Source organism: Rhea americana, unplaced genomic scaffold (genome assembly GCF_003343005.1).
Source record: "Rhea americana isolate MKP2758 unplaced genomic scaffold, rheAme1 scaffold_399, whole genome shotgun sequence".
Classification (NCBI taxonomy): Eukaryota; Metazoa; Chordata; class Aves; order Rheiformes; family Rheidae; genus Rhea; species Rhea americana.
Genome location: NW_028186533.1, coordinates 109,170 through 122,024, shown reverse-complemented (window position 1 = coordinate 122,024; position 12,855 = coordinate 109,170). Strand labels below are relative to the sequence as shown.

Sequence of the window (12,855 nt, the reverse complement as noted above, 5' to 3'; positions counted from 1 at the left end):
GTTGTGGGAATACTTGGAGGCCTCAGCCAAAGGTATCCTAAGGGGAACACAATCTCAACAGGCAGCAGCTTGGGAGGAAGAGATGATTATCTTCTTCTCATCTGGAGATGGAAAGGGGCCAAAGACTAGAGGTTATTTAGCACCAGTTGCCTGGGGGCTCCAGGCACATCTGGGGGACCAAGCTCTGGCACTAACCACAGACCCTCATCTGTAATGGATGTGCTGAGCTCTGAGTAGGCACAGACCACACTTACAAGCTTCCCCTTTGCTCCACAGTCACTGGTTAAGTTCCCCTCTGTCCTGAGGACATGCACATGGAGAGGTGTGTGCAGAGGAGCAATACCAGGAGCTGGAATTACCAGCCTTCCTCACCCTCTAGTCAGCCTATAATTAAGACAGACGCATGATGAGTTTTGTCAAGGTTTGGGTGCAGCCTGTCTGTGAATTGCTTGGTCACACCACAGTTAGACTCCCCTCCCCTTCCTCCTCATTTGGAGGGGATCCACATATAGCAGGGAGCGTCAGGGAGCGACAGCATTCCCAACTCACTCTCCAGGATACTTTGAAAAATCTAGCTTGCTGTATCTGGGACAATGAAGACCTGGATCCTTCTCATCGAAGCAGGAATAGCCTTGGGCTGTGTGTCTGGCAGTGAGTAAAAGAGTTTTGCTGGTGCATCTGATGGAGAAGGGGCTAATGATGGATTGAATGTAGATAGTGCTGAGGGCACTGCCACAAGCTGATAGCTCAGAAGCCCTGGGGCAACTATTGCCTGGTGAGATTGGATCCAGCAGAGCTTAACAGAGGGATATTTTCATGGTGGAGGGCTTCCTTTGACTATGGGGGGCTCAACTGGTGATGAGGGTGGTTTATCCTTCTCTCCAACAAGCCAAGACCTCCACTGGGTTTAGTCCTGTCTACAGTCTGCTTCCTGATGTATCCCACTGTGCTTTCATCACACAAACCAACCTTCCTCTGGCTCCTCCATTCTCTGGGCTCTTTCTATGCTGAGGGAAGGCCAAGGGAAATATTTGTCTAATACCTAATTCCCCTGTTGCTGAGGGATAGGAGCAGCAAAGCTCAGCTCTGGTGCCAGTCAGTTGATGGCAATGGAAATACAATGTGAACTTGGGTGTTTTGCTCTTCACAAGCACCTACTGAAGAAACCAGCCCCATTCACTCACAGAGAGCCTAGTCAGTCTGCAGCCATTCACCTGGGGCTGGGCACTGGCTGATCTGAAGAGCTGGCACAACTCCAAGCTCAGGAGTGGAGTGCACTGGAGTGCACTGGAGTGGAGGTGTCCACTTGGGTTCACTAGGAACTAGGTCTCAGATTAGGCAGATGAGAAACCTCTTGGACTGGGAAGAACTTTGGGGTACCACGTATAGAGACTAAGAGATAGTATCAAAGCTGGAAATAGTCAGTTTAGGGCCTTGGTATGGTTGTTGGCACATATACTCTGCTCTGCTTGACTGCGTTGTGTTGCACAAAGCCTTCCTGTGCCATAAGCTTCTCATGTAGTCTAATTGGATGGTAGAACATGGGATGAGAATTGAAATGCATGGCTGAATGCAAGTTCTGAGATGCAGCATCTGTGAGTGATATTTGAATCCAAGCTGTGACCTCAGTCTACCAGGTCACCTCCAAAACTACTGGGAGGCTGCAGAGCTGAGTGGCTCCAGTATTTCTGAACTTCTTTGGTCCATTGGCTGGTATCTTATGGAATAGGCTTGGTGGCACTGGGAGGTGGATTTAGCAGGGTTTGGTCATCCCACCAATCACACAGAGGTGACAAGAGACTGCAGATGTGGTCTTCTCAAGAAGTGGTGTGTGTTGCAGGGTGCTATGCTCACATCATGCATGGGTGTGCCAGGAGTTGCAAGTGATTCACTTGAAACACCAACTTTATGAGATGGGGTGGAAGGACAAGCACAGGCCTGTGTACCTGAGGTATTAGGGTATCATCATCCACAGAGCATGATGGAAATGATCTCAGGACTCTGTTAAGGTTACTGTGAAGAGAGACAGGCCTAAAGACATCATAAAGAATATCCCCTTCTTTATCACAGATAATGCATCAAGGAGTGGTTTGGGTACATTATGTTTTGGCTCTGGGTTTACCAAAGACTCTGCACACGACTAGCTGGCTTCAGTACTACCACGCTCTTGCATAACATGTGAACTGGGATCTATTTGCATGAATGGAAATCATCATCATGCTGCCCTTGCTAGCAGATTGCATCTGATATTTCAGAAGCAGCTGACTCATGTCAGGGTTAACGGTGAGAAGTTTTGAAAGGCCAGTGCAGAGAAGGAGCTACTTCTGCTACTATCCAGCCATTGGATTGCCTTGAAGGCATGAGGATTTGATATGTGTTAGCCTTGTTTAATGCAAGTACAGAAGTTATTCTTGCTTGAAAGAATATCCAGGCTACACTGGAACAGGGATTGACTGGCTGGCCAGGACCGGGGGACCTGGTGGACAACAAGTCAAATGAGAAATTGTCAAACCAGAGCAACTCCAGCAGCCGCTAAGATGGCCAGAGAGCTGGAGTCTCCCTGGGTATGAGGTGAATTTGATGGCACTTACCTTGTTCAGCCTGGAGGAGAGATGGCCAAGGGGGTATCTAACATCATTGTCCACTCCCTGGAGGGAGTTAGAGAGAAGAGGAGCCAGGTTCTTCTCAGAAGCGCACAGTGAAAGGAGAAGAGTCAATGGACAAAACTTGCAACAACAGATATTCCAATTGGAAATAAATAAAAAAAAATCTTCCCCATGAAAGTGGTACAGCTCTGAGACAAGGGCCAGAGAGATGAAGGGAACTCCATCCTAGGAGATGGTCGAAATTCACCTGGATGAGGCTCAGCAACCTGATTTAAATGGCTTTTCTTTGAGTGGAGATGTTGGAGCAGAGGCCTACATAGGTCTCAGGGCACTTGATTCTGCCTGTGACCCCTGGAGCCTGGAGGACACCGCAGGACTTCTCAAGTCACAGCAGCAACCTCTGTCCAGGCTGGGAGGCAACTCTGCTCACAGCCTCCTTTAGCGCATGGTGCTTGCGGGGTGAGAGGTAGGAGCAAAGTGCTATCATTCCAGCTTTGCTGTGCCCTATCTGGGCCTGTGTGGATTAGAAACCAGCCACTGTAAGGGTCCCAGCTGCTGCCTGGGCTGGTAATGGAGCAGCACATGCTCAGAGAAAAGATAGCATGGTTGGGAAGCTGGGCAGCTTCTCTGGTTGTGATCTGTCCCTGGGACACACTTGAGACCAGAGCTGTCAGAGGACCTGATGGACCTGATGAACCTGTCTGAGCTGTAACACTTCTACCATGTAGCAATTTCCCTTTTCCTGGGTTAGGCAGGTTGTTGGTGGAAGATTTTGTCTGATCATCTCGCAGACAAATTGGAGTCAGGGTTATATATGGTTTCAGAGGGGCCTGGCAGAGGAATTTGTAACTAAATATTTGGGAAGTTCAGACTATCAATGGCTCTTTTGTTGAAAGTTAATTTGTCCTCCAAGTGAGCCCTCTTAGAGGTAGAGTTGATTTCTTTGGTCTGTGTTTGTGCAGTGCACAACACAGTGGGGTTTTGAATCAGGTCTGGGACTTGTGGATGCTATTCTGACACAAACCATAACTCATTTCCGTGTATAAAGCAAGGCTGAGGACCTCTGGGAAGGCTCTGTCATGTCTCAGAAATTTCCCCATACCTTGGAGACTAGAGTCATTCAGGATATGGTCCACATTTTCACATTCAAAACTTTTGGCAGAAATGAAAATGAGTTTGGTTTTGTCCAAAAGCTGTGTTCAAAGAGGGATGGATTTGGCTGAAGAGGTAAAAATGAAAAATAAACATGTCTGATTTTTTATAGTCAAAAAAACATATTCTCAGCGGATGAGCCAAATACAGACTGTCCCATCTTACTGGGGGCCATTCTGAGGATTTGATTGCTGAAACTGCATCTTGCCTTGCCTTCAGAGAGAGCATCCCCATGCAGAGAGCACATAGAAGGGCTGCTGGGAGAAGCTGTCAGTACCTGTGAGGTCTCATTTCTGCTGGGAAAAGGCCTGCACAGAGGGCAGAATGTGTGGGTCTAGTCAGGGCATGAGTGACTGGTCAGAAGACAGGGCAGGAGAATTATCTTAGCTGCACTATCCAAATTCACCCCTGGCTGTGATGTAACTCCCAAGCAGCAGCGTTAGGGTAGCATCTGTGTAGATGAGTTCAGGTGTACACAGTGCTGCTGTCTGTGCTGAGCACTGCTGGTCATCTCCTTTTGCTCTGGCCACCATCCTTAAGCTGAAACATTGCCAGCTCTCCTGTCAGTTCTGTTCTTCCCAAAAGCTCTGGTAGCTCCTCTAACTTGACCATCAAGAGTGGCAGAGAAGCATGTGGCCACTCTGTAGCTGCCTTGCCGTAACTAGACTCCATGCCTGAATTGCTGGATGTGCAAAGGTGGAGTAAGCACACTCCTGCAGTCATCCCTCATGCCCTGCTCACCATCCCCATGCAGGGAGAAGCCTTGGCACATTGCTGCTCTCTTATTGTCCTTGAGACCAGGCAGGAAGTGGGTCAAGCTTACTCCTCCAAGGACTCTGCAATGCTCCCAGTGTAGGCTGAGTCATTGCACATCCCCTTATCCATGCTTTGCTGGGACTTGCTCTGGTAGCACGTGCCACAGGACTAGGAACATCTCAGCAGTGACTTGCGTGGGGGCAGTTCCCGCCTTGCACAATCCCTCTGAGACTGCTACTGAAAAATGAGTCTAGATGAATGATTCACTGAGCTGTTCTGACTTCTGTTTTGGGAGTGAATGGGATACAGTCCTAGGGATAGGGATCCCTAAGGATCTTGTGCCCTTCTGGCCAAGAAGRCCAATGGTCTTCTGGGGTGCATTAGGAAGAGTGTTGCCAGCAGATCAAGGGAGGTGATCCTGACACTCTACTCGGCCCTGCTGAGGCCTCATCTTGAGTACTGTGTCTAGTTCTGGGCTCCCCAGTACAAGAGAGACAGGGAGCTACTGCAGAGAGTCCAGCATAGGGCTACAAAGATGATCAGAGGACTGGAGCGTCTGCCCTCTGAGGAACGTCTGCGAGAGCTGGGCCTCTTCAGCCTGGGGAAGAGAAGACTGAAGGGGGATCTTATCAATGTGTATAAGTACCTGAAGGGAGGGTGTCAAGGGGATGGGGACAAACTCTTTTCACTTGTCCTGTGTGACAGGACAAGAGGCAATTGGCAGAAATTCAAGCACAGGAAGTTCCGCCTGACCGTGATGAGGAATTTCTTCACTGTGAGAGTGRCAGAGCCCTGGAACAGGTTGCCCAGAGAGGTTGTGGAGACTCCTTCTCTGGAGACAGTCAAGGCCCGCCTGGATGCAACGCTGTCTAACATGCTCTAGGTGATCCTGCTGAGCAGGGTGGTTGGACTAGATGATCTCCAGAGGTCCCTTTCAACCTTACTGATTTTATGATTCTATGATCCCAGTCGCCAATCCTATCAGAGCCCCAGACCTTGCTGTTCTGTTCCACAGACACTGGCAAGGCCAGGGTGCTGGGTACCACAAGCAGCCAGAAACAGCATTCACCCTACAAATTGTTTGATGCCCATCTGCTCTGCAACCCTTTCCAGTTCTTCCTGAACAAGCACTAGCAAAGGTGGAAATAAAGTAGGACCAGGGGCATGTTACCTCAAGGACCGTCTTGAACAGCCCCTTCCTGACAATGAACCTTTGACAGCAAGTCGACAAGAGTCAGCAGAGTGACTTTTCAGCTAGGGCAGCAACATCTTGGGTTATTAGTAGCCAGCTGGCCAAAGGAGAGGGTTCTTCTCTAATCAGCACTTGCGAGATTGTATCTGGCATGCTGCGTCCAGTTTGGGGCTTGCAGTACAAGAAAGACATGGACAAATCAGAAGAGTCCAGTAGAGGCCACTAGGATGGCCAAGGGCTGAGGTGTGTGATACACAAGAGACTGAGAGAGCTGAGTTTGTTCAGCCTGGAAAAGAGGAGGCAAAGGGGAGACCTTATTGCTGCCTACAACTATCTAATGAGAAGATGTAGATAAAACAGAGCCAGGATGTATGTGGTGGCAGGATAAGAGGCAATGGACACAAACTGCAACAGGGGAAAGACTACTGAGATGACAGAAGAAACTTCTTTACCATGGGGGTGGTCAAATACTAGAATAGTGCCCGAAAAGGCTGTGAGTTCTCCATCCTCAGAGCAGGAGGTTGGACCTATGACCCTAGTGATTCCTTTCCACCTCAAGGATTCTGCAATTCTAAAAAGCACAAATAATTTAGGTAAAGCACAGGACTACAGACCTAGCAACACAGGTACAGAAAGAAATCTCTGAAGCATGACACTTGAAGATCTGACTCCTGCTCTCCTCAGCTGCTGTATCAGGATTTGCCCTGTAGGCATGTTTTGCCTGCTGGAGTTAAAGGCAGACAGCTGGGAATTACTGCTTCCCAGATGGCCTTTAAGATGTTGCGTGATTGCAGGTTTGCTGGAGAAAGCAACACCCTCTCCTCCAGTGACTGCTTTACAAGTAGCTTATTTGAAACACAACTTCTCAGCATGTCCTCAGAGATTATTAGCTTTCTGGTTGTAGCAAAAGAATACCAGAAAGGCCATTCCCAGGTGAGCTCTTGTCTCATTCTTTGTATTAGGAATTTCTCTGGAGCCTGGATCAGCTGGCATGCAGCATGGAAGGAAAGGCAGTTTCCTAAGCACACGCCCTCCTTGTTGTCTCTTAACACAAAACCAAGCATCTAGCCTCTGCTTGGTGCACTACAACCCCTTTTGCCTGACAGTACGTGTCCATCATCTTTCTGAGACATGGTACTTGCGTTATTCAAAGCATAGCTTGAGTTGTTGCATTATTTTTAACTTTGCCCCATGTGTAATAAATCAAATACTGTATGACACATTTATCATATAAATAGCTTATGAAAGAGTTCCTAGTTTTCCCAGGATTGCAGAAAGACTGAGAATTGGATTGCAAGTAAGGGTGTCTGGAATTTGGCACTCCTCCTCTCTCCCAGAGACTGCTAGACCCTGGGGGGTGGGGGGGGAAGACACTCCTGTTCCTGCCAAGCCTGGCATTAAAAAGGTGGATCAGAAAGAGTAGTTAATGGTAATGAGCAAAGAATGTGTTTCCTTGTGTGAAATGGCCTGTGAAGGTCTGTGACACAGTGGATGTCTGTGGCCAAAGATGAGTGATCCACGTGGACGTGTGACCCAAGAATGGCTGTGAGGACTCAACTGCTTGCCCCCAAAATGCCACCCCTAAATGCTGACAAAGTTCGGTCAGAGCCAAGGTATCCCAGATAACCCCAATGTAGGAGTTTGGTCCTTCTGTCTCCTTGAGGAAGGGATCAAAGAGTGAATGGTGCTTGGTCACCACCTGAGCAGCATGGCAGGACTGAGTGGGGTGAGAACAGGAGTGAGTGGGGTGAGATCAAGCTCCAGGCACTTGTTGCTTTAGCGTTCAGAGTGTGCTATGGTTTGGGAAATGTGAAACCGGTTCACTCCACAAACCAGATATCCCACCAGTCACATCAACAACAGTGATGCCTTCTCCTTCTGTTCCCTGCAGCTACGTGACCAGAGAAGGAGATGATCCTCAGGCATCCCAGCTGAGCTGTGGATCTCCACGAACCACTAGACCTACAGTGAGAGCTTGCATGAGATGTGATACCCCCCCCCAACACACACACACACACACACACACACACATGCACCCACATATGGAGATAGTGGTGCTGATGCTGGCTGAGCACAGGAGGCAGTCAGAAAGCCCAGGAAAGTCCATCCCACCTTGCTTCTGTACATCCCGCTCCAGGGGCTCCAGGCTTGGCTGAGCTGGAGCGCATTATCTCAGTCCAAGACGCCTTCTACATAGCCTTGGTCATAGCTGTTCCCTGATATATGCTCTGAGGCAGAACCCAGACCTGCTGGGGCAGCTTGAGCAGTAATGTCCTGAGGAAGAGAAGCTCCCAGGTCATCAGCCAGTAGGCAGGGCTGTTGGTCCGTATGTTGCAGATGATAGTGTTGTTTCTCTATCCCCAAGACCTGTACACAGCTCCTGACTCCTGCAAGGGACGCTGCGAGGAGCCATACAATGAGGAGGATGAGTGCCACTGTAACACTGAGTGTGAGAGATATCACAGCTGCTGTGAGGATTACTATACATACTGCAGCCCAGGTGAGCATCTCCAGGAGAGGGGGGGCTCTGCTAAAGGCTGCTGTTGGCCAACCCACTGCTCTCCCACACCTATGACCATCACAGCTGATGGGGGCTGTGGGGCTGCCAGAGCCCAGCTCTGGGGTATAAAGGGGCTATTTGCAAGCGCAGACCTGCCTGTGCTGCTGTGTAGGGGTACGTGCACACGCACTTGCCCACGCTGCTGTGCATAGGTGTGTGTGTGCATACATGCAAATCTGGCCGTATTGTCCTGTATCAGAGTGTGCACACACACACCTGCATGGGCTGTTGTGCATAGGTGGGTCACAAACATACCTGTATAACTAAATGCAGCCTGTACCTCCTAACGACCAACCCAGAGACACAAGTGGCTCTTCCACAGGTGGTTTTTCAGCAGAAGCCCTGGGCCAGGCCCCRCCCTAGTCCATTTCTCTATCACCCTGAGCTTCTTTCCTTTCTTCTCCTCTGGGTCCACATAGGTGGAGACTGGGCCGAAGCGGCAGAACACACACGCAGCAGTGGTGAGTAGCTATCTTTCTGATTGAGGGCAATGAATAACCACCCACATTTCACCCTGCCTGCCTCTGGGYTGTTCATTCCCCTGTGAACTACAGCTCTCCTGGATCGATAGCATCTGGACGTCACACATCCATATCACTCCGTTTCCATTCACTCAAAGTGTGTCAAAGCCACACAGCACAGTAAGAGCCTAAATATGGCTTACCTGATTGTTACTGGCACTATCTCATTTTACCAGACCTAGTGCAATGCAGCATCCAGCCATGGAGCCAGGTGCTTCAGCCAGAGGCAGAAATGAACTGGAGCTGGCATCYCCTGGTCACTGTGCTACTAAACCATGGGAAACCGAGAGGTGGTTAATCCCTACAGACGTATCCCAGGGAGCAGTGTCACATGTGGAAAATGGGGACTGATCCTGCCTTTGTCATCCCAACTTTTCCTGAAGGCTTCTATGGCCGTTAGCCCTATGGCCAGCTCCAGCCCCTAAGTCCTGATAGGGAGTCTGTAATTCCTGCAGGTCTGCTTGTGACTCGCAGGACACTTACTCGGCATGGTCAATCGCAGCCTGCCTCCAGAAAGGCTCAGAAATCCAGCAGAACTGCAGAGAGAGCACTAGGACGTGGGCTACAAATGGCTCAGGGACTCCCATCCTGATCCTCAGGGGCACCGTGCCGTGTCCAAACTCCACACCAGTCCAGACTCTCCTGGGAGGCCGGGTAGTACCAGCTGGGACTCCCAGCCCTCTGGTCTCWGGCTGCCACCAACTTCCTGCACCCCTTAAGCCTCCTGTGTGTCACCTTGAGTGCTCAGATCTGACAACGTCCTGGGTTTCTGCCTCTCTGGCACCTTTCTGAGATTTTTCAGAGTGGCCGGAGCTTGCAGCACCACCCTAGTGAATAGTGTTCAGTCCTGGGCCAAGCTCCTGCCTGCTCACAACAGCCCTCTACCTCTCCCTGCAGAGGGTTTCTCCAGCAGCCGGGATGCCATCACGGACGAGGACCTCCTGCACATGTCAGAGCAGATTTACAGCGCGGATCACAACAAAGCTCAGCTGACTGACATCACCATTAACCCGCAGCACTGGGTATCCCCAGACCAAACGGGTGACCAGGAAGACCGCTCCCCTGAGCCGTGAGTGTGACAGACACTAGCATTGCCACAGGCATCCTCGCAGGGTGTTTGCRAGCAAGAAGTCAGGATGGCAGAGACTACTCTGGCCAGTCAGGGCACAAGGTTGGTTTCTAAGGGGAACCACTGCGCCTCCACTGACTGCAGGGTTCCCTCTCTCCCAGGCTCTACAAATACGTCAATGAGAAGCTCTTCTCCAAACCCACCTAYGCTAGCTTCATTAAACTGCTGGACAATTACCAGAGGGCAACTGGCAGGGAGGAGGACATCACAGRAGAGGAGCTGAAGGAGCAGGACAACTTCCTCAAGGAGGTGATGAAAACTGAGCTCATGAAGAAGCTCTTCAATTTCCTCCACAAAAAAAGTGAGTGTGGAGCAAGCTGGTAGGACAGGGCCTGCCAGAGTAGGATGAAGGGTTGGCTAGYTACCAGCATCCCTGGGTAGCCACTTCTCTGCCCAGGCTCTGCATCAGGCCAGTACCCAATGGCTCTCCCTGCTATATTTAGGATACTCCTCACCTCACAACCCCAGGGACACAGTCTGCAGAGAAGTCACATAAATCCCCAAAAGACAATGCACCCCCCAGAGTTGGCGAGGACATAACTTGGGAGGCTGCAGCCTGGAAGGGCACAGGAGCAGACTCTCTAGGCCTGCCCACACTTGTGCCAACTGAATTGGTCCTGAGGGAGAGGATCTGGCTGGTGGGAACTGGGGTTAGGGCTGAGGGGTCCTGCCTTTGCCTCCCCAAGGGCTCCCATACATCGGTTCCATTAGCAGCCAACTCCCCTCTCCCTGCTTCATGACTCTCTGCCCTGTTTTGTCTCCAGATCGCTACAGTTCTGAGCAAGAATTTGTCACTGATTTGAAGGAGATGTGGTTTGGTCTTTACTCCAGAGGCAACGGCGAGCGGGACTCCAGTGGCTTTGAGCATGTCTTCTCAGGTAGAGCCCAAGYCTGAGTGTCTCCTAACGGGACAGGAAGCAAATGGTGGTGCAACTCCACTCTGTGGAGATGCATCTCCAAGGGGATGACAGACCTCTGCTGAGTGCCTTGCTCTGTGCTTGGCTCTTGTGCCTGGGCTTTCTGTGTGCTCTGTACTTGGCTGAACCAGARTGCTGTTCATCAAAAGTGGTTGATCAGAGCACAAACACTGTCTGAGGTACCTGTCTGCATCTGGGGTGATGTAGCAGCCCCATCTGAGCATATCCTGGTTTGAGAARGACGAAGGAAGGTGTCTGGGGCCTCTTCCACACCATCATGTAGGGGTGGAGGGYCTGAGGCTCATCATGGTCTYATTTGTATTCAGGGGAAGTGAAAARGGGGAAAGTGACTGGATTTCACAACTGGATTCGCTTCTACCTTCTTGAAAAGCAGGGCTTCATCGACTACTTCAGCCACAGCTATGATGGGCCGGTAAGTGTTCCCATTAGGCTACACTGCCAGCAGCACTGCACAAACCATYAACCAGTCTGATTTGTCCAGACAGGGCTGATGCCGCTATGTTGGCCAGATCCCAAGTGGGGCAAATCTGAAATCCCTACAGTATGTAACCTGAGACGTGCAGGGTCAGAGACGCTCACACCATGTCTTCTTTCCTTTCATACGTGGACCTAGGGATGCAAGGGGGATAGGAAGGTACAGAAAAGATGATTGCTTCAGGCAAATGAGACTTCCAAAACACAAATGAGAGAAGATTTGACTTTGAGTGAGAGAGAATGTACCTTGACAGCCACTGTACAAGGCTGTACCCTAACACCACTGCTCTTTACTRACTGTCTGGCAGTGGCTAATCTAGAGGAATCCAGCTGTTCCACAACGCCAGTCTCCAAATCCCACATCCCTAGAGGCAGAGGTCCCACTGCTCTCATCCTGGCATTTTGCTTGTGTCACTGAGCCTTGGCTCTGTCTGATAGCCCTTCAGACCTGCTGAAGGGTGCCCCTGACCTGTCTCTCTGAGGGTTGTTGTCCCTGGAGAGGATATTAGGATGCCCCACTTCATATGCAGATGGGCTTTGTTTGAATTTGCTGCTCTGACTCACCCAGAGCCAAGCAGATCAAGGAGCCTGATCCCCTGACCTCTCTTTCTTCTGCTTTCTAGTGGAGCACCTATCCTGACGTGCTGGGGATGCAGTTCAACTGGGATGGGTTTTACAAAGAGGTGGGCTCCGCATTCATCGGCTCCAGCCCTGAGTTTGAATTTGGCCTGTACACACTGTGCTTCATCGCTCGGCCTGGAAGGGCGTAAGTAGCAAACCTGTTTGGGTCCATCCCTCTGTGTCCTCTGGCCGAGGAGGCAGCAATGCCTTTCTGCTCTCCAGTGCCTGGACCAGGGATCCCCACAGCATGGCTAGAGGAGCCCAGGAACAGGAACTGAGCTCCTGGTCACAGCACGCTGAGTCAGCCTCTGGTGCCTGGAGACACCCTCAGCTCAGCAGAGCCTCTTTAGCGCACACGGCCTAAACAGTGTAATGGGTCAGCATGGGGATCCCATATAGGGAGGGTGGGGGATGGAGCCGTGCTGGCTTGCAGAAACTAAGAGCAAGATCCTGGGAGTGGGAGGATCCAGTTGTCAGGTGAGGGGCTCGGGGATGGAGCAGGCTACAGCACTGTCTGCATCCCCACAGATGTCACCTGAGCCTGGCCGGTCACAGCCTGAGCATCCAGACCTACCCCTGGACCAAGTCCACCTACGGCAATGGCAAGAAGTACATCGCCACTGCCTACGTGATCTCATCCTAAGGCTGCCTGCACCCCGGCTGGGAGAAATGGGGATGGCTGCAGCCGCACAGCGCTCCACTGCTTTGGGGCACGGGGTACCCCCTGCCATGGGCCCTCTGCCCTGGGCAGGACTAGTCCTGCTATGGGAAGCAGATGGCCACGGTGCAGAGCTGGTGCAGTATGTGTGCAAGGCACCGGAGGGAGCTGGTCAAGACAGCAGTGGCCGTGCCCAGTGTGGACACAGCRGAGGGAGGGAGGCAACGGTCTCAGCACCCCTCATTATC

At 51.0% G+C, this 12,855-nt stretch overlaps 1 protein-coding gene across 2 annotated transcripts; it reads left to right on the top strand.

Moving 5' to 3' along the window:
- Positions 1 to 593: 593 nt before the first annotated feature.
- Positions 594 to 12,592, top strand: ENDOU (endonuclease, poly(U) specific). Of its 2 annotated transcripts, XM_085313843.1 has the most exons (9): positions 594 to 651; positions 8,072 to 8,206; positions 8,686 to 8,727; positions 9,685 to 9,856; positions 10,018 to 10,217; positions 10,681 to 10,794; positions 11,160 to 11,266; positions 11,952 to 12,094; positions 12,478 to 12,592. In XM_085313843.1, exons 1-9 carry the CDS (start codon positions 594 to 596, stop codon positions 12,590 to 12,592), a joined length of 1,086 nt encoding a protein of 361 aa, XP_085169969.1. The 2 variants fall into 2 exon arrangements, with proteins under 2 accessions (XP_085169969.1, XP_085169971.1); XM_085313845.1 differs by lacking the exon at positions 8,686 to 8,727 and having other exon boundaries at positions 8,072 to 8,242.
- The last annotated feature ends 263 nt before the right edge of the window (positions 12,593 to 12,855 follow it).